We start from the raw sequence: 21238 nt of genomic DNA on the forward strand, positions 1-21238 counted from the left end.
CATGATGCTGGATGCTTGGGGCTGGTGCACTGGGACGGCCCAGAGGGATGGTATGGGGAGGGAGGAGGGAGGAGGGTTCGGGATGGGGAACACATGTATACCTGTGGCGGATTCATTTTGATATTTGGCAAAACTAATACAATTATGTAAAGTTTAAAAATAAAATAAAATTAGAGGAAAAAAAAAAAGAATACTAGAGTGGGTTGCCATGCCCTCCTCCAGGGAATCTTCCCCATTAAGGGATCAAGCCCACATCTCATTTCCCCTGCATTGGCAGGTAGGTTCTTTACCATGTGGAAGGCACAGTAAATATACTAGAATAAAGTGAAATAAAGGGAGGGGTTCTTTCTAGTGTATTTGGTAAATTTACAAGGACTCCTTTGCTTAATAATACAAGGGGTCCTCATTCATTTATTCAGTAAGTGTTTTTGAATGGCATTCTGAAGCTCAGAAATATAAATATCAAAATAGATAATGGGTGAACAAGAAAGGAAAGGAACTTGCATCTATCGAGGTTTTAATTACAACACATGGTTTTATGTTTATTCTTATTTATTTATGAATTTATTTTGTATATGAAAGTATTTATGCACTGCCTCTACAATTTTACATGCTATTTGACTCACTAATATTCTCTTATTGCTGAGCACCTTTATTAAACCTATTGTTTAAAAAATGTACTGGAATCATAGGATGGTAAGTTGAATTGACATAGGTGGAGGGATAGCTTGGTGAATGCTATCTCACAGGAGGCTTACCCAAGGAAAGAGGTTTAAAAAAGATCCTCTCTGCAAAACAGCATATTGCTCCCCTTTCTTAGTCTGGAGACAAATTAAGATCACCAATGACTACTTTCAACACTCAATTTATGCACAAAGGTAACTAATGGGTAATATCCAGAAGACTGTAATGATGAGACTACAAGAATCTATCAGTACCTGAACTTCAGCTCCCAGAATCTTTACATATGTAGTTTTGGTTGAAAACACTGTATCACTCAGAACACAATTTAGTACTGATTTCTTTTTTAATGGCAACTTTCACATCCTTATTCCTTAAGCTGTAGATGAGTGGGTTTAACATGGGGATGACAACTGTGTAGAAGGCAGAGGTTATTTTGTCTGTGTCCATGGAGTAACTTGAGCTGGGTCTGAAATGCATGAACAGGAGCGTGCCATGAAATATAGCCACAGCAGTTAAATGGGAGGCACATGTAGAGAAAGCTTTGTGTCTCCCCTCGGCTGAATTCATCCTAAGGATGGTTGCTATGATATAGCTGTAGGAGAGGAGGACAGTGATAATGCTGGTCCCCACAACACAATTACTGGATATGAACAGCATTATCTCATTGATGGATGTATCTGAGGAGGAGAGGGCTAGCAAGGCCGGGAAGTCACAGAAAAAGTGATTGATGACATTAGAACTGCAAAATGATAGTCGAAATGTACAACAGGTGTGGATTGCTGAATCTACCAAACCTTCCACGTAGACAACAGATATTAGCTGGGTACAGAGTCTTCTGGACATGGAAACTCTATAAAGAAGTGGATTTCAAGTGGCTACATAATGGTCATAAGCCATGACAGCCAACAATGAGATTTTCTACATCTGCAAAGGTCCCCCAGAAATACATCTGCATAGCACACAAGTCAAATGGAATCCTTTTATGCTCAGATAGGAAATCAGCCAGCATCTTGGGAGAGACAGCAGAGGAGTAGCAGACATCACAGGAGGAAAGATTGCTCAGGAAATGATACATGGGTGTGTGCAGTCTTGGGTCCACCTTGATCAGCAGGGTCATCCCGACACTGGCAACCACAGTTACCCCATAAACCAGCATGAAGAGCACGAAGAGCCCCTGCTGCACGTGCTTTCTGTCTGAAAGTCCTAGGAATGTGAAGTTAGCAGCCACACTGCAGTTCTCAGCAGTCATCACTCAGATCTGTTGGGAAATTCTTGGTTGTGAAAGAGGAAATGGAAATGGAGGGTAAATATGTCAATTTACTATCGTTATAGTTAACCCCCTGGTCCTTTTGTAGATGTAAGTAATCAAGAAAAGAGACAAACCTTCCTAGGACTGCATGAGGCCAACAGACTCTGAGAAATATTCTCCAATTTTGTTTAAATGAAAAAAAAAAATTGACAACAATACATTTGCAAAGCACTATATAGTTTTGCAGTGCCCTTTCATCGAACTAAATCAGACTGTTTTCAATCCAACTTGTGTAGTATTTATGACCATGTTTGTGGCTTTCTTGATGGCTGAGATGGTAAAGAATTAACCTGCAATGCAGGATACCTGGGTTTGATCCCTGGGTCAGGAAGATACCCTGGAAAAGGGAACGGCTATCCACTCCAGTATTCTTGCCTGGAGAATTCCATAAACAGAAGATCCTGGTGGGCTCTACAGTCCATGGGGTCGCAGAGTCAGGCACAACTGAGTGACTAACACTTTGCTACTTCTGTCTAACACTAACAAAATGATATACTCTGGGTGAAGCAAGGGTCTGATAATTGGGTGGTTCACATAACTTGTCTTTTGACAAGATTGCTGTGTTTTTTGGTTTGTTTTGTTTTTCAATGATGTAGAAATGTTGTTATACCCTGTGTTAGAGAAGAGTAGTAAATAAGAAGCACAAGTGATGAATATATTGCTTTCTTATTCCCCCTGTGGAGAGGGCAGAACTATAGCCAGTTCTGAATATAAGAAGTCCTCACTTCCCCATTAACCTCTCAAGTCCCTCCAACCTCATCATAGGAGGGATAGATGGTTCATGTTTCAGGACCCGCTGGGACAGAGAGGGTGGTGATTTTTGGATAAGAGGGTGGAAGGGGCTCTATGAACTTAATGCTGAGATGCACATAGAGTAACATGCCAGTGCTGACCATTCTTCTGCTTGGAAGTTGCAGTTATACCAGGGAGATGATGAAGAGCATTTGAGATCCAGTTGCAGAGATGCTGGTAGCAAGGGTCATAGAGGCAAGGAAGAAGGCCTGGTTTGCTGCATGAATCCTTTCTGCCCTAACCTACTCTCTTCCACACTTTGTATTCTGCCATAACGGTTTCATAAGACACATAACATAAATACTCTCATGGTCACACTTCTGTAACCTCAGAGACATTCACATCTGAGCTGTGGCCCCACTCCAATTCTCTAAACATTTTAACATTGTTTGATTGTTTTATTTGAGCCAGATTTCTCTTCAGTATCTCTGAGTTCTGCCTTTCTTTGGTTTAAGAATTACTTGTCTTTGGAAGGACAATGGAATTCTATGTCCCCCTGTTATATTTTACCCAAACCAATTATGTGATACATAATGTCATCAGTTAGTCAGTTGAGTCACTCAGTTGGGTCTGACTCTTTGTGACCTCATGGACTGCAGCACACCAGCCTTCCCTGTCCATCACCAACTCCCAGAGCTTGCTCAAACTCATGTCCATTGAGTCAGAGATGCCATCCAACCATCTCATCCTCTGTCATTCCCTTCTCCTCCACTTGTCCTCTTATGTTCTAGGAGAATTTAAAACACAGGAATTGAATGCAGATGAGGGATACAGAAGAGCATTGGAACAGTGGTCTAGTGATCACTGTGCAGATTTTCAACCCTAGAACTTAACTTGTATATCTGCTTAGAAAGACATAATTAAGAAAAAATACTTTCCTTTAAAACTTAAAGCATTTATAGAAATCTAATATGTATGTTACACATAATGCATAGTATAACTGATAAATATTTAAAATATTAAAAAACATCTGACCATTTCCATAATGTATGTTTGCTCCTTTTATATTCCCTATTTATATGTATTTAAAATAAACAACTACAACTAACTACAATAAAAATGTGTGTACTATTTCATACGTTCCTTTGTTTATATAAAATACCTTCTTTCAAAAAAGCATTAAAACATAAGGAAATCTCAAATATAAATCAAAGGAACAGCAAAGATATCAGTGCCTGTCCCAGAACTCCTGGCTTGTTCGTTGCACGCAGTTCTGTCTGCAGGAGGATTCAGCATTGCCTCCTGCCTGACCCGGATTATATAATCATCCCTGTGTCTGGTCCCTGGGTGGTGAACCCCTAGTCTCTCAGGAATAAGTAACAGATATGATGTAATTTATCATCTGATAATTCATACAAGTAAGCTGATTGCACATGGAATATAGACTTTTAGAATAGTTTGCCTTTGGTCCCCCTCTACCTTAATGCCCAATATTATACTTATTCAGAAACAGTGAATGCCTCTGATCTGCAAGCATTCCTAATTTCCAGTTCACCAATCCTTATGTAGCCACTTTGTTATCATTCAATACATTAGAAAACAAATGCATGCCCATTCACCCTCACACACTTACACAGACACACAAACACAAACACTCTCCATTAAACACATTCATGAAACAAAGATTTTGTAAAAACATCAAAAATCTCAACATATTTACATTCCATAGGGACAACTAGCTGTTTTCTACACTATTTGGCTTTTAGTTTTTAAATAAAAATGATATTAGGATTATGTGTGTATACAGGGAAGCCTGATGTGCTTAAATTCATGGAATCACAAACAGTTGGACACAATGACTGACCAACAACAAGGCTTTTTATATTATATCATAATTACAGTCTGTTAAAAATAATTTTAATAATTATTTAATTGACATTAGTCACTTCCATTATATGGCAAGATTCATTAGTATAAAAGCAGATGGAGTTATGATGAAATAAAGCCCACATAGAGTGCAACAGCAACTTAGAAAACACTAATTTTCAGAAAATTTAAAAAAAAATTTAACACATATAAAGACTTAAGAAACACAAATTTGACAAATGAAGACTCTGAAAATTTTCCACAAATAAGGAATATTAAACAGAAGTTTAAGATATAAAATGAAACCTGTGGCATTTAGGAAATCATACATATTGCTAGGATTGGAAGATAGTATAAATACAAATGGAATCATACAACATTAGTCAAACCAATTTTGATTTTCATAAATCATTGTGTAACATTGGGAGGAAAATGTATACGAGCAAATTTTCGATGGAACCGTTTTTTATTTTCACATTTCATGAGAGCCTGTTTCACATCTTTGTTCCATAGGCTGTAAATCAGAGGATTTAGCATGGGAATCACAAGGATATAAAACAAGGAGGTCATTTTGTCTTCATCTAGAGAGTAGGAAGCACTTGGCCTGAAATACATGAAGAGCAGAGTTCCCTGAAAAATTGCCACAGCAGTTAGGTGGGAGGTGCAGGTAGAGAAAGCCTTGAACCTCCCCTCAGCAGAGTGGATCTTTATCACTGCTAGGATGATGTAACAGTAAGACACAAAAAGACCTGAGAGGGTGTTCAGTTCAGTGAAGCCAAAAATGATAAATATCACTAACTCATTGACCTGTGTATCTGAGAAAGATAGCAAGAGGAGAGGAGGGACGTCACAGAAGAAATGGTTAATTTCGTTTGACCCACAGAAACATAAGTGGAAGGTTAATATTGTATTTATCGAAGCATCCATAATTCCCACCATATAAACCCCCGCCATCAGCAGGGAGCACACCTTGCCAGACATCTTGACTGTATAAAGCAAGGGGTTGCTAATAGCCATGTACCGATCGTAGACCATGACTGCCAACAGTAGACACTCAGAATCTGCAAAGGTACAGAAGATCAGGAATTGTAGAGCACAGCCATAGCAGGGGATGGATTTGTTCTTGATGAGGAAGCTTGCCAGCATCCTAGGTCCAATGGCTGTGGAATAGCAGAAGTCACTGAAGGAGAGATAGCTGAGGAAAAAGTACATGGGTGTGTGCAGCTGGGGCTCTGTTCTAACTAAAACGATCATCCCGAGATTTGCAACAAGAACAATGAGATAAACAACCAGAAACGTGGTAAATAGAGTCACTTTGATTATAGGGCTACTACTAATTCCCAAGAGAAGGAATTCTTTCAAGGAAGTGCAATTTTCCCCATCCATTCTTCTTTATTCTTCTTGTAAAAATGCTCCAGAAATGACTGAGACAATGACAGATCAATGTTTTCACTCTTTTTGAGACAAAATATTACCTGTAAATCAGATAAAATTAATTCCAGTACATTTTATTCTGAGAAAATAGCCCATACAAATTTCCCCACTATTTGATTTTAAAAGGTTAAGTGTAGGATAGGAGTTTTGAGAAAGTCTGACTCTAAATTTGGATGTCATCTATGATGTATGTGACTAGTTGGAACATTCACTGCTTTATCTCAGCAATCAGTTCTTTACTGAAAGCTCATTGCATGTCAAACATAATATGAAAGTAACACCTTAATTAAAGACAAGGTTGGAGTATTCAACCTTATATTTTACAGATACCTATCCAACTAAGAATACAAGTGATTGCACTTCTTGAGTACTTAAGAATCGTAATGTGTTTATTTGTTTGTTTGCTTGTTCAATCGCTAAGACATGTCTGGCTCTTTCAACTCAGTGTTGAAGCCTACCAGGCTCCTCTGTCCATGGGATTTACCAGGTAAGGACACTGGAGTGGGTTGCCATTTCCTTCTTCAGGGTGTCTTCCTGAATCAGGGATCAAACCCCCATCTCCTGAACTGCAGGTGGATTCCTTACCACTGACCCACCTGGGGAGCCTAGTTTGCTTATTATTATGTATTAAATAATGACAGAATGAACTTATCTCTGCAGAATGAACAATATGGTTACTGTCTCTGCTCTACTTTTTAATGTAGATATTGAGCATTAGATATATTTTAGTAAAATTGTCTCTAGAAATATTTTACTGCTTTGCCACATTATTATTACTCATGTGCAGGAGCAGTCTGGTGCCAAAAGACATGTCTCTTGACCAGATAAAGAAAAATTCTGGAAACAAGCAGAAACAAGAAACTTTAGCTAATGCATTTTCAACCCTTTAGATTTTAACCTGGCTTGTTCATTAAAAATAGATGGGACAAAAGTAACAAACATATATTTGATATAAGCTTCTATTTGTGTGTATGTTTATATGTATGTGCACGTGTGTGCTTGTATGTGCATGCACTCTGTTGATATATGAGAATTGGAGTATGAATGATGAACTGATTTTGCTTTAGACTTGAGTAAATATGGTATGTGGTTTTTATGGAATTGAATTTGCACAATTTATTAATAGTATTAGTATTGTAACAAGTCATTATGCACAGTGGCAAAGAATTTGCCTGCAATGCAGGAGACACGGCTTCAATCTGGAGCTCAGGAAGGTGCCCTGGAGAAGGAAATAGCAACCTACTCTAGTATTCTTGCTGGGAAAATCCCATGGACAGAGGAGACTATTGGGCTATGGTCCTTGCAGTCACAAAGAGTCAGACATGACTGAGTAATTGAGCACACACAACATGAACAATATGATACTTTTTACTGTTAAAATATTCAAAAAAAATCTTAAATCTTAGTTATACCTTTTCATACTGCTTAAAAAGATCAATATAGTTTTGGAAGTTTTGGCCACAGCAATCAGAGCAGAAAAAGAAATAAAAGGAATCCAAACTGGAAAAGAAGAAGTAAAACTCTCACTATTTGCAGATGACATGATCCTCTACATAGAAAACCCTAAAGACTCCACTAGAAAATTACTAGAACTAATCAATGACTATAGTAAAGTTGCAGGATATAAAATCAACACATAGAAATCCCTTGCATTCCTATACACTAATAATGAGAAAACAGAAAGAGAAATTAAGGAAACAATTCCATTCACCATTGCAATGGAAAGAATAAAATACTTAGGAATACATCTACCTAAAGAAACTAAAGACCTAGATATAGAAAACTATAAAACACTGGTGAAAAAAATCAAAGAGGACACTAATAGATGGAGAAATATACCATGTTCATGGATTGGAAGAATCAATATAGTGAAAATCAGTATACTACCCAAAGCAATTTATAGATTCAATGCAATCCCTATCAAGCTGCCAACAGTATTCTTCACAGAGCTAGAACAAATAATTTCACAATTTGTATGGAAATACAAAAAACCTCGAATAGCCAAAGCGATCTTGAGAAAGAAGAATGGAACTGGAGGAATCAACCTACCTGACTTCAGGCTCTACTACAAAGCCACAGTTATCAAGACAGTATGGTACTGGCACAAAGACAGAAATATTGATCAATGGAACAAAATAGAAAGCCCAGAGATAAATCCACGCACATATGGACACCTTATCTTTGACAAAGGAGGCAAGAATATACAATGGATTAAAGACAATCTCTTTAACAAGTGGTGCTGGGAAATCTGGTCAACCACTTGTAAAAGAATGAAACTAGAACACTTTCTAACACCATACACAAAAATAAACTCAAAATGAATTAAAGATCTAAACGTAAGACCAGAAACTATAAAACTCCTAGAGGAGAACATAGGCAAAACACTCTCTGACATACATCACAGCAGGATCCTCTATGACCCACCTCCCAGAATATTGGAAATAAAAGCAAAAATAAACAAATGGGACCTAATTAACCTTAAAAGCTTCTGCACATCAAAGGAAACTATTAGCAAGGTGAAAAGACAGCCTTCAGAATGGGAGAAAATAATAGCAAATGAAGCAACTGACAATCAACTAATCTCAGAAATATACAAGCAACTCCTACAGCTCAACTCCAGAAAAATAAATGACCCAATCAAAAAATGGGTCAAAGAACTAAATAGACATTTCTCCAAAGAAGACATACAGAGGGCTAACAAACACATGAAAAGATGCTCAACATCACTCATTATCAGAGAAATGCAAATCAAAACCACTATGAGGTACCATTTCACACCAGTCAGAATGGCTGCGATCCAAAAGTCTACAAATAATAAATGCTGGAGAGGGTGTGGAGAAAAGGGAACCCTCTTACACTGTTGGTGGGAATGCAAACTAGTACAGCCACTATGGAGAACAGTGTGGAGATTCCTTTAAAAACTGGAAATAGAACTGCCTTATGAACCAGCAATCCCACTGCTGGGCATACACACTGAGGAAACCAGAAGGGAAAGAGACACATGTACCCCAATGTTCATCACAGCACTGTTTATAATAGCCAGGACATGGAAGCAACCTAGATGTCCATCAGCAGATGAATGGATAAGAAAGCTGTGGTACATATACACAATGGAGTATTACTCAGCCATTAAAAAGAAAACATTTGAATCAGTTCTAATGGGGTGGATGAAGTAAGCCAGAAGGAAAAACACCAATACAGTATACTAACGCATATATATGGAATTTAGAAAGATGGTAACAATAACCCTGTGTACGAGACACTGATGTATAGAACAGTCTCATGGACTCTATGGGAGAGGGAGAGGGTGGGAAGATTTGGGAGAATGGCATTGAAACATGTAAAATATCATGTATGAAATGAGATGCCAGTCCAGGTTCGATGCACGATACTGGATGCTTGGGGCTGGTGCACTGGGACAACCCAGAGGGATGGTATGGGGAGGGAGGAGGGAGGAGGGTTCAGGATGGGGAACACATGTATACCTGTGACGGATTCATTTTGATATTTGGCAAAACTAATACAATTATATAAAGTTTAAAAATAAAATAAAATTTTTTAAAAAATTTAAAAAAAAAATCCAGCTTTTCCCCTTAATTTTGTTTAAGATATACATATGTAAAATTGTTTGCTAATCAAAATAAATCTGATTTGTCTTGCTTTAATAAGAAATACAGTGGAGGACAGACGTACACCCATGGCTGACTCATATCAATGTATGGCAAAACCACCACAATATTATAATTAGCCTCCAATTAAACAAATTATTTTAAAAAATACAATGTTTTTTCCATTAGATTACAGGTTATTAACCAAAGGAAATAACTAAATAAAGTGTTCATTTACAAGTCTCCAAATATTTGATTCCTTAGTTTTTGAAATTTAAGGCTCTTATTCTTCATTCTTCAAATTTGGCAACTCAGAAACCTACCTACGATGAGCAAGTTCTGCTGAGCTTGCCTCTGGCAGGTGAACAATATAGACAGATCACACTTAATTTTTACTTAGTGACAGTTGGGAGTTAAATCTCTAAGGCATTTGCCCTCACTCTTCTGTGTTATGCAAGCATGTGATTAATTAGATATCTAGTTTTGTATTTTCCCCCATGAATGCTGCAACAACTTTAGAAAAGGCTGAACTTTAATTCTTCACACTTGAAGAAAATTGATCATATCAGGAAGGTTAAATGATTTTTCAGTATGATTTATTGTGACCCCGAGTCTACATCATCTTCCTCCAGTCAAATCAGACATATAATGAAACTGAAATGGACTCTCCACTTAATTATTTTATCTGTTATTTCCCTTGAAATTAATAGATTTATTAAATATAGTGACTATTTATTTGTTTGTTTGTTTACCCTTAATTATTTTTAATGTTTCTTTACTGCTGAAACAATCTCCTTCACCTTCCTACTTTGGAATATAACAGTTTTTCAATGATATGTTACTAACCAATACCTTTTTTTCCTCATTAACTGTCTGTGATTTCATTTCTGAAGTCACATGTTATCCAACAAGATTTCAGTTATTTGTATAATTTCACACATACAAAATCATTTATTTTTTTTCCCTCTAAATGGATTCTGCAGGAACAAAAAAAGTGAATTTTTAGATCCAGTTCTAAACTAATTTGATTCATCAGGACAGCATTGAAATCCTCAGTTACTTAGTTTCTTTGATGATCTTACACCAGAGGTTTATCTTCAGTTTATAATTATGATGGTATTAAAGAGTTATCATATTTCATCTTATAGTTTCCACTATGTTTAGCGAAGCAAAACCAAAATATTTTTATAAATAAAAATGTTGATGAAGTGATGTGCATTTAAGTTCCCTTAATCATTTTATTAATCTCTACATCAAAGGGTGATACAACAATAGCTGTTCAGAAACATATATAGTACTCAATATATAGCTGAAGGTAGGGCAGATTTCTGTATATGACTTTTATTCTGCAGCTTTATTGAATTTATTGATGGGTCCTAATAGTTTTATTTGTTGCCAATGTTTTTAGGATTTTCTAGATACTATATCATGAATCTTCAAGTAATGGTGTGTGTGTGTGTGTGCGCGCGCGTGCACACGCGTGTGCACTCAGTCGTGTCTGACTCTTTGTGACCCCATGGACTGTAGCCTGGCAAGTTCCTCTGTCCATGGGATTCTCCAGGCAAGAACACTGGAGTGGGCTGCCATTTCCTTCTCCAGGTCAGGTAATGATAGTTTTATTAAAACTGTCTCCTTTTCAATTTTGATTTCTTTTATTTTTTACCTTGTCTTCTTGCTGAAACTGGGATTTTCAGCACTATACTGAATAAAATTGATGAAAATGAGCATCCTTGTCTTGCTCCTGATCTTAGATAAAATGCTGTCAGCTTTTCATTGTTGAGTTTGATGCTGATTATAGGTTTGTCATATATATCCTTTATTGTTTTTTGAGCTATGCTCTCTTTATATCAACTTCAACATCATATGTTGAATTTTGTCATTAGCTTTATTTTCATCTATTAAGATGAACATATGAGATTATTTTTTTAACTTGTTAATGTGATGTATCACACTGATTAATTTGAAAATTGAATCATCCTCATGATGACTGCTTTGAAATTTTATCATAGTTGCTTATCACCAGTTAGGTTAGTTATTCTTCTGAGGTTTTATTTTGTCCTTTTGTTTGGAATTTATTTCTCTGCTTCCTCACTTTACATGAAGTGAGGTGAAGTGAAAGTCACTCAATCATGTCTGACTCTTTGCAACCCGATGGATACACAGTCCATGGGATTCTCTAAGCCAGAATACTGGAGTGGGTAGCCATTCCCTTCTCCAGAGGAGCTTCCCAACTCAGGGATTGAACCCAGGTCTCTCACTTTGCAGGTGGATTCTTTACCAGCTGAGCCACCAGGGAAGCCCAAGAATACTGGAGCGGATAGCCTATCCCTTCTCCAGGGGATCTTTCTGATCCAGGAGTTGAACCAGGGTCTCCTGAATTGCAGGCAGCTTCTTTACCAGCTGAGCTATGTATATGTACTAGGTAAGTCAGTTATGTTTCCTATCTTTCCACCACATAGGGTTCCTGTATGTGAGCTGTGTGAGCCTTTGTGTTGTGATGGAGCCAGCTACTGTGGAAGTACTCCTAGGTGAATTGCCCTCTGGCCAGTTTGGCTAAAATGTTCTGCCTGATACAGTGGCTCCTGGCCCATTGTTGTACAGGCTTAGGTCCTGAGGTGACTGGCTACAGGCATGGAGGGGCTAGGACTGTTCCAGGCCTGCTAGTGGACAGGACTGGGGTCCCTGTGGCTGGTCAGAGGCTTGGAGAGGTTGGGGTTCATTTCAGCCCATTGCTGGGAGAGTTCTGGTCCCTGAGCATCTAGCTGCAGCACCTGGGGCTTCTGGGTCTGATGGCAACTATCTAGTGGATGAGTAAGCACTTTGCACTAACAGAGCAGAGTGAGGACTAGGCAATGCTGGTTGTCATAAGAGTGTCCTAGTGCCCAAATGAGATCTCAGAAGTGGCTGCTGCCAGCATCTGTGTTTCCACAGGAGTTCCACTTGGCTGCTGCTTCTACAAAAGGCTCTCCAAGATCAGCAAATGGATCTGATCTGGGCTCCCTTAAAATTAAGGCCTTTACACTCACACTCAGAATGCATGAGATCATGTGCAGACCCTTTAAGAATTGAGTCTGTTTCCTACAGCCATCCAGCTCTCTCATAGGCACGCCTTTCCAGCTTTCAAAGCCAGACCTTCTGGGCTTGTTTTGCAGTGGAGGGGCCCTGGGCGAGGCAGTCCAATGGGAGCTCAGCCCCTTCACTCCCTTGGGGAGAGACTCTGCAGTTGTCTCCATCCCTCCATTTGTGAGCTGCCCGCCTGGGGTGTGGGTCTGACCATGCCATGTCTCCGTCCCTCCTCCCCATTTCACAGTGGTCCTTCTCTGTATCTTTAGGTGTGGAAATCTTTTCTTCCAGTCTTCAGGTATTATCATAAATAGTTGCTCTGTTAATAAATATCAACAGTGTTTTTATATCATCATATAATTTTATATGAAATATGTCAATACCCACCTCCACTAACACACTATCATTGTGAATCCTCTGGTTATTAAACATCAATACCAGTGATGTCTTTCACGTTAATTTTAGCTACTGTGTAGTTTTTTTCTCATGACTAATACATTTGATTACCCATTTTAAAAAGGCAGAATGAAATAATGGTTTAATGGGTCCAGCTTGATGGCATTAGGACTCCTGAAACACATGCTGTCTTATGATTGCCACTTTCATCCAAGGTCTATTGTAATGAATATGCTTAAAGAGAAAAAACACGCACACCAAAAGAATTGGCTATTGTCTTGATAGGTTCATACCAATGTAGCTACAGAATGTGGTAGCAGGAATAGACAAGAAAGATTATTCTGTCTAAGCCCATCTTTTAGCAGAGTAGACACTATATCCCAAAGAGAAAAAATGATTTGTTGTAGGTCACTTTGCTAGCGAGCTGAAATATAAATTCAGACCCAATTCCGTTATGGTTTTTTCAGTTCATAGAATGCTGAAGAAGATGACTTCAAACTAGGTTAAATTTGCTGCCTCTTAAGATCAAGCCACACACTTATTGATGTAGTGAGTATTAATACACCCAGAAGAAGTATCACACATACACAGGCACAGATATGCACACTATATTTTCATACTTTAAAAATGTCAATCAGACAGAACATTGAGTGTTTACTGCCTGATAATTTTCTTAAGATTAAACACAAATAGAACCAGAAAATCCTATTAAAGCAGTCTTTAAAGAAAAGAGTTAAAAATACAATGGTAAAGAGATTAAGAGATGTCTCTTTATCTTATACATATATGTGAAATATAGTCATTGAATCTAATTTTATGAAACAGAAAGGTTTAATTTTTATAGACATGAATATGTTTAGTATGTTTTTATTAAAGTAAATTGAATGTGGAAGGAGTTGGACTGTAATTAATTTCCTGATATGTGAAATATTCTATGAACAGCAAATATATTATCTGGAATATAAAATAAAATATCTTAGAGTAATATATACTTTTGTGTTAAAACTCAATTCAATCAGTAATTGAAAGCAAATAACCTGCTGATAATTATGTTTTAATGTGTTGCTTTATTCTTATGATATATTAAAGTACATAATATTCAGCACTTTTTATGCCTAATGAGATATATAGAATTAGAAAAGAAATTAAATTGAAAACCTTGTATAACTCATTATCCCATCCTCTTGGAATCAGAAAAGAGTGATTCCATGTTCATTTTTGGTGATGTAAAATAAAATGAGTGCTCATGACAACCTGATATAATGTTAAGTGTTTCATAAATGGATTAACTGCTAATTTATTACTGTGAGAACAACCTGAAGTACTTAATTTAGTGTTACAAAGTGAGGATTACTTAGTATCCATCTACTTGGCAATCACCACTATTTAAATTGTTAACGATACAGTTCCTGTTTACTTCATGAATACAGAGAGAGAATATAAGTACTTACAAATAGAGTACTAATGCAAATACTACTTTTTTCCCCATTGAACACAAATTTTTTAATAACCATTCCTTTACAACTGCAACTATATTAACCAGGTTTTTTCCCCTAATTTTAAGAAGAATAATGCTATGAGCACATGAAAAGAGATGGAGTCTTCTTTTCTAGTGAACTTTAGAGAAGGTCCTGGTACATTGCCCCCAACTCCCATTCATGTAGTTACTATAAAGTTGTTCCCACTGATGTAATCAGGGCAGAATGACAAAGAATAGAAGATTGAGAAATTCTCTACATCCAATGACCCCTGCCTCTGATATATATTTAATCTATGCCAAAAGATAAAAGCATAAGTGAATTTTGTCTAAAATAGATATTCTGGAATAACCTATTAAAAATAGATTTTTTTTAATTTCAAAAATTGGCAAAACTCATTTTTACATCAATGAAACTTTGAGTTAAGGTAGGAGGTTTTTCTTTTCTTTCTTTCTTTCTTTATTTTTATTAGTTAAGTACTACTAAGTATCATGATGGAACATGTGTTACTATTACACAAGAAAGGCAAAAACAAACCTTTTAACCCACTAACTCTCACTTTTGAGGGAGAAAGTTTATTAATCCCATTGTTTTTAAAAAATTATTGGAATATTTGGACCACAAATTGAGTTGGTGTGGGAAGAAGGATTGCTCTGCCCATGATATCTCTCTGAAGCATACACATGAACAGAGAAGAGATATAATATATCTTTTCTAAAAAACAGCAAAGTGAATCCATTACTATTCTTCCTTAGTTTAGAGAGACAATGAAGACAAATAATTTCTGACCCCCACATTCATTTTAGATATAAAGATAAGCGATGGAAAATATCTAAAAGTTGTATTGGTGAGACTACCAGACTCAGTCAAAGTACCTGAACATTAGCTATCAAAATCTTTAAATAAATCATTTTGGGTAAAAATGTAATTTAGTGACAATTGCTCTTTTCAGTGCAGTTTTCACATCCTTGTTTCTTAAACTGTAGATCAGTGGATTTAACACTGGGATGAAAACAGTGTGGAAGACAGAGGCGGTTTTGTCTGTGTCCATAGAGTAACTGGAGCTGGGTCTGAGATACATGAGCAGGAGCATGCCAAGAAATATAGCCACAGTGGTTAACTGGGAGGCGCATGTAGAGAAGGCTTTGCATCTCCCCTTGGCTGAGTTCATTCTAAGGATGGTTGTTATGATGTAGCTGCAGGAGACGAAGACAATGATGATACTGCAACCCAGAACACAGCTGCTATAAGGGAACATCACAATCTCACTGATGGTTGTATCTGAGGAAAACAGGACTAATAAGGGTGGGAAGTTACAGAAAAAAATGATTGATGACATTGGAATTGCAGAATGACAACTGAATTGTGCAACAGGTAAAACCTGCTGGATAGATCAAAGGTTCTAAGTACACAAAAACTACAAGCTGGGTACAGAATCTCCTGGACATGACAACTGCATAAAGAAGTGGATTACAAATGGCTACATAGTGATCATAAGCCATGATAGTCAACATGAGACATTCCACATCTGCAAAGGTCCCAAAACAATACATCTGAACAGCACACAAATTAAATGAAATCTTCTTTAGCTCAGACGAGAAATCAGCCAGCATACTGGGATAGACAGTGGAGGAGCAGCAAAGATCACAGGAGCACACATTGCTCAGGAAATAAGACATGGATGTGTGGAGCCTAGGGTCCACCTTGATCAGCAGGACCATCCCTACACTGGCAACCACAGCTATGCTGAAAACCAGCAGTAAGAGAATGAAGAGCGCCTGCTGCACATCCCATCTGCCAGAAAGTCCTAGCAGTACGAACTCTGGAAACAGAGTTCAGTTCTCTGCAGCCATCACTCACATCTGGGAATCCCTGGTTATGAAAGAGGAGATGGAAGTGGAGGATGTTATCATCTTACTATCTTAGTATTTTAGTTGCTGGTCCTTTCTGTATTTCAGTAATTAAGAAAAGAGATAATGCTAGGACTATGTGAGACAAACTGACTCCTTGAAAATTTATCTATTTTAGTATAAATCAATAATAATAATAATGATATCACTTACATAGCACTGTACTATTTGTGGCATTCTTTCATCTAAATTATTTCCATGTCAGCCTTATTAGTGTGTATGCCAATTTTTGCTACTTTTACTTATATTAAGAAATTGATGTCCTCAGATTTGAGGCAGTAATTCTTAAATTAATTTGTCCAGATAACCCACATATTCTGAGATTGTTGCTCTTTTCAGTATTGCAGAAATATTGTTTTATCCTGAAATAGAGAAGAATAGTTAATGAGCGGTGTAAATAATGGATGTGTCCCTTTTGTTATTTCTCATCATGCACAGCTATGGAACAGGCAGAGCTATTCCATTTTCCTGGATATAACATGCTCTTGTGTCCCCATAGGTCTTTTTTTTTTTCCTGTATCCAGTGTACATTCTTACTGTTGTTGTCATTTAGTTGCTAAGTCATGTCTGACTCTTTTGTGATCCCATGGACCAGGCTTCCCTGTCCATGGGATTTTCCAGGTAAGAATACTGAAGTGGGTTGCCATTTCCTTCTCAGGGGATCTTCCCTATCCAGGCATTGAACCTCAGTCTCCTGCGTTGGCAGGCAGATCCTTTACCACTGAACCACTGGGGAAGTCCAGTATCCACTAACAAGGATCAGTTAACCAGAGCAGGGAGGGAACTGAAGAAGGTGGAGGTGTCTCCATAAGTTACATGCTGGACAGCACTCCCCTAACACTGAGCTATTGCCCAGGGGACATTATGAAGAATGTTTGGGACTTAACGTAGAGCTCCTGGTAAGACAGGTGACTCTGAGGCAGAAAAGGCAGTATGGTTTCCTGCATGAGTCGTTTGGCCGTAATTAACTAGAATCTACATAATCTACTCACCAATAGATCAGATATGTAAGATGTTTGGTAAAATTTCTCCTATGTCCCTCAGTCCCACATATGCAGAAATATTTACATATTAATGATGTCTCCATCCCAATCCCCCGGAAACTGTAATATTGGTTTATTGTTTTCTTTGATCCCTATTCTTCAGTATTTCTGAAATCTGCCTCTCTCTGGTTTAAAGGAGTTGATGTTTCTTGAATTCCCTGCCCCAGTCTTACATTCTACACAATAAATTATGTTATATACAATGTCACAAATATTCTCCTCTGTTCTTTTAGAATATCCAAAGAGTAGAGTTGCATGTGTATGCACTGTTGATATAAGAAAATTGGGATGTGGTCTGACTTTTATTCTTTCTAGGCTTAAGTATTCGGAGAAGGCAATGGCAACCCACTCCAGTCTGGGAAATCTCATGGACAGAGGAACCTGGTAGGCTGCAGTCCATGGGGTCGCTAAGAGTCAGATACAACTGAGTGACTTCACTTTCACTTTTCACTTTCATGCATTGGAGAAGGAAATGGCAACCCACTCCAGTGTTCTTGCCTGGAGAATCTCAGGGACAGGGGAGCCTAATGGGCTGCTATCTATGGGGTCACACAGAGCCAGACACGACTAAAGTGACTTAGCAGCAGCAGCAGGCTTAAGTATTCTGGTGGATTTCCCAGGTGGTTCAGAGGTAAAGAATCTTGGGTGGGAAAGATCTCTTGGAGAAGGAAATGGCAACCCACTCCAGTATTTTTGCCAGGAAAATTCCATGGACAGAGGAGCCTTGTGGGCTACAACCCATGGGGTGGCAAAGAGTTGGACATGACTTAGAGACTAAATAACAATAAAGAATTATAGCATTTGGATATCATAAATATTGTGTTATGGACTTGGATTTATACATATTGGTAGTTGTAATATGTTACCTCTACTATTATTTTAAAAAGACAAGAAGAGCAAGTTTACCTGTACAATGATATTATTTGCAACAGTGAAAAATGGTTTGCATATCGACCTTGATTCAGTTCAGTTCAGTCAGTTCAGTCACTCAGACGTGTCCAACTCTTTGCAATCCCATGAACTGCAGCACACCAGGTCTCCCTATCCATCACCAACTCCTGGAGTCCACTCAAACCCATGTCCATCGAGCCAGTGATGCCATCCAACCATCTCATCCTCTGTCATCCCCTTCTCCTCCTGTCCTCAATCTTTCCCAGCATCAGGGTCTTTTCCAGTGAGTCAGCTCTTCACATCAGGTGGCCAAGGTATTGGAGTTTCAGCTTCAACATCAGTCTTTCCAATGAACACTCGGGACTGATCTCTTTTAGGATGGACTTGTTGGAACTCCTTGCAGTCCAAGGGACTCTCATGAGTCTTGTCCAACACCACAGTTCAAAAGCATCAATTCTTCGGTGCTCAGCTTTCTTTATAGTCCAGCTATCACATCCATACATGACTACTGGAAAAACCATAGCTTTGAGTAGATGGAACTTTGTTGGCAAAGTAATGTCTCTGCTTTTGAATATGTTGTCTAGGTTGGTCATAACTTTCCTTCCAAGGAATAAGCGTCTTTTAATTTCATGGCTGCAATCACCATCTGCAGTGATTTTGGAGCCCAGAAAAAAAAAAAAAAAAAAACACTTGATTAAAATAGAAAAAAACTAAAATATTTAATATTCTTCTACAAATTATAAATGAGGTTTGTCAAAATCACACAGGTTTAACAAGTATCTTTGTTAAGTTATTACATTACAGTGTTTATATAACTGAGCAAGCAAGTATAAAATGATTCATTTGAAAATTTTCAGTACTTCTTCACTTTTCTACAAAAGCAAGTCTCTCTGCCACTTTCTGTATTCTTTAAATTTATCCGTTTAGAAACCTACCTGCAATGAACAAGTCTTCAGTCTTTTCACTCTGGTACATGTACCATAGGCAGGTTGCTTTTTATTTCTGTCTGGCGACTGTTGGGACTTAAGTCTCTAAAGCTTCAGCTTTTATATTTTTATGTTATAAGAACATGGTTAATTAGAGCTCTAGTTCTGTATTTTCCCCTGTGGATGCACAACAGCTTTAGCAAGGGTTGAGCTTTTAACACTTCCTTCTTTTCACAAAATTGATCACTGTCAGAAATTTATCAGAATTTGTTTTAGTACTATGCTTTATGGATACAAAAAATCTACATTCTTCTCCCATGAAAAGAGATACTTAATGAAATTAAAATAGATTTTTTCACTAGCGATTTTCATCTCTTTCTCATTGCTGATCTAGTTTCTTCCATTTTTAAAGATTCCCTTCATTTCTCATTTATAGATATGACAATCTTACCTATTGCTTTATTCATTAGTCATGGTCTGAGACCTTTTCCTCAAGGACATGTCAGTCACCCTTATTTCAATAATTTTGTGTGTGTGTGTGTGGCTTCAGAATAATTTTCCTTTCTTCTAAGTTATGACTAGCCTAATAGTTAAATGAACAAAAGACAGAGTAATGGGAGAAAAACAAATTTACTTTTCTACATATGGAAGTCCCCTAAAAGATGATGAGATTCAAAGTGACCAAAGCAGAAAGCTTTTATTCATTTTAGGCAAGAAAGTGGTAATTTGTGAGGGGTTGATGAGACAAAGGTGTTTAGGCTTAGGACAGTAATTAGTAAGCATCTGGTCCCACCACTTCATGACAAATAGATGGGGCAAAAATGGAAACAGTGGCAGAGTTATTTTCTTGGGCTCCAAAATCAGTGTGGACAGTGACTAAAGTATGAAATTAAAATATGCTTGCTTCTTGGAAGAAAAGCTATGACAAATCTAGAAAGTGAAAGAAAAGTGAAGTCACTCAGTCGTGTCTGACTCTGTGTGACCCCATGGACTGTAGCCAACCAGGCTCCTCTGTCCATGGGATTTTCCAGGCAAGAGTACTAGAGTGGGTTGCCACTTCCTTCTTCAGGGGATCTTCCCAACCCAGGAATCAAACCCAGGTTTCCCTCACAGTAGACAGATGCTCTAGACAGCATGTTAAAAAGCAGAGACTTCACTTTGTCGACAAAGGTCTGTACAGTCAAAGCTGTAGTTTTTCCAGGAGCCGTATATGGATGTGACAGTTGGACTAAAAAGAAGGTTGAGTACCAAACTGATGCTTTAGAAATGTGGTGCTGAAGAAGACTCTTTTTTTTTTTTAACTTTACAATATTGTATTGGTTTTGCCATATACCAAAATGAATCCGCCACAGGTTTACATGTGTTCCCCATCCTGAACCCTCCTCCCTCCTCCCTCCCCATACCATCCCTCTGGGTCGTCCCAGTGCACCAGCCCCAAGCATCCAGTATCATGCATCGAACCTGGACTGGCAACTCGTTTCATATATGATATTATACATATTTCAATGCCATTCTCCCAAATCACCCCACCCTCTCCCTCTCCCACAGAGTCCAAAAGACTGTTCTATACATCAGTGTCTCTTTTGCTGTCTCGTATACAGGGTTATTGTTACCATGTTTCTAAATTCCTTATGTATGCGTTAGTATACTGTATTGGTGTTTTTCCTTCTGGCTTACTTCACTCTGTATAATAGGCTCCAGTTTCATCCACCTCATTAGAACTGATTCAAATGTATTCTTTTTAATGGCTGAGTAATACTCCATTGTGTATATGTACCACAGCTTTCTTATCCATTCATCTGCTGATGGACATCTAGGTTGCTTCCATGTCCTGGCTATTATAAACAGTGCTGCGATGAACACTGGGGTACACGTGTCTCTTTCCCTTCTGGTTTCCT

The 21238-nt window shown here is 37.9% G+C and overlaps 1 protein-coding gene and 2 pseudogenes across 1 annotated transcript; all 3 read right to left on the reverse strand.

Moving 5' to 3' along the window:
• On the reverse strand, positions 994–1933 carry OR5W34P (olfactory receptor family 5 subfamily W member 34, pseudogene; annotated as a pseudogene).
• On the reverse strand, positions 5000–6054 carry OR5W33 (olfactory receptor family 5 subfamily W member 33). The gene has a single exon (XM_002693856.5). It carries the CDS (start codon positions 5975–5977, stop codon positions 5000–5002), a length of 978 nt encoding a protein of 325 aa, XP_002693902.2. The 5' UTR covers positions 5978–6054.
• On the reverse strand, positions 15478–16423 carry OR5W36P (olfactory receptor family 5 subfamily W member 36, pseudogene; annotated as a pseudogene).

The sequence above is a fragment of the Bos taurus genome, chromosome 16 (assembly GCF_002263795.3).
Source record: "Bos taurus isolate L1 Dominette 01449 registration number 42190680 breed Hereford chromosome 16, ARS-UCD2.0, whole genome shotgun sequence".
In the NCBI taxonomy this organism is placed as follows: Eukaryota; Metazoa; Chordata; class Mammalia; order Artiodactyla; family Bovidae; genus Bos; species Bos taurus.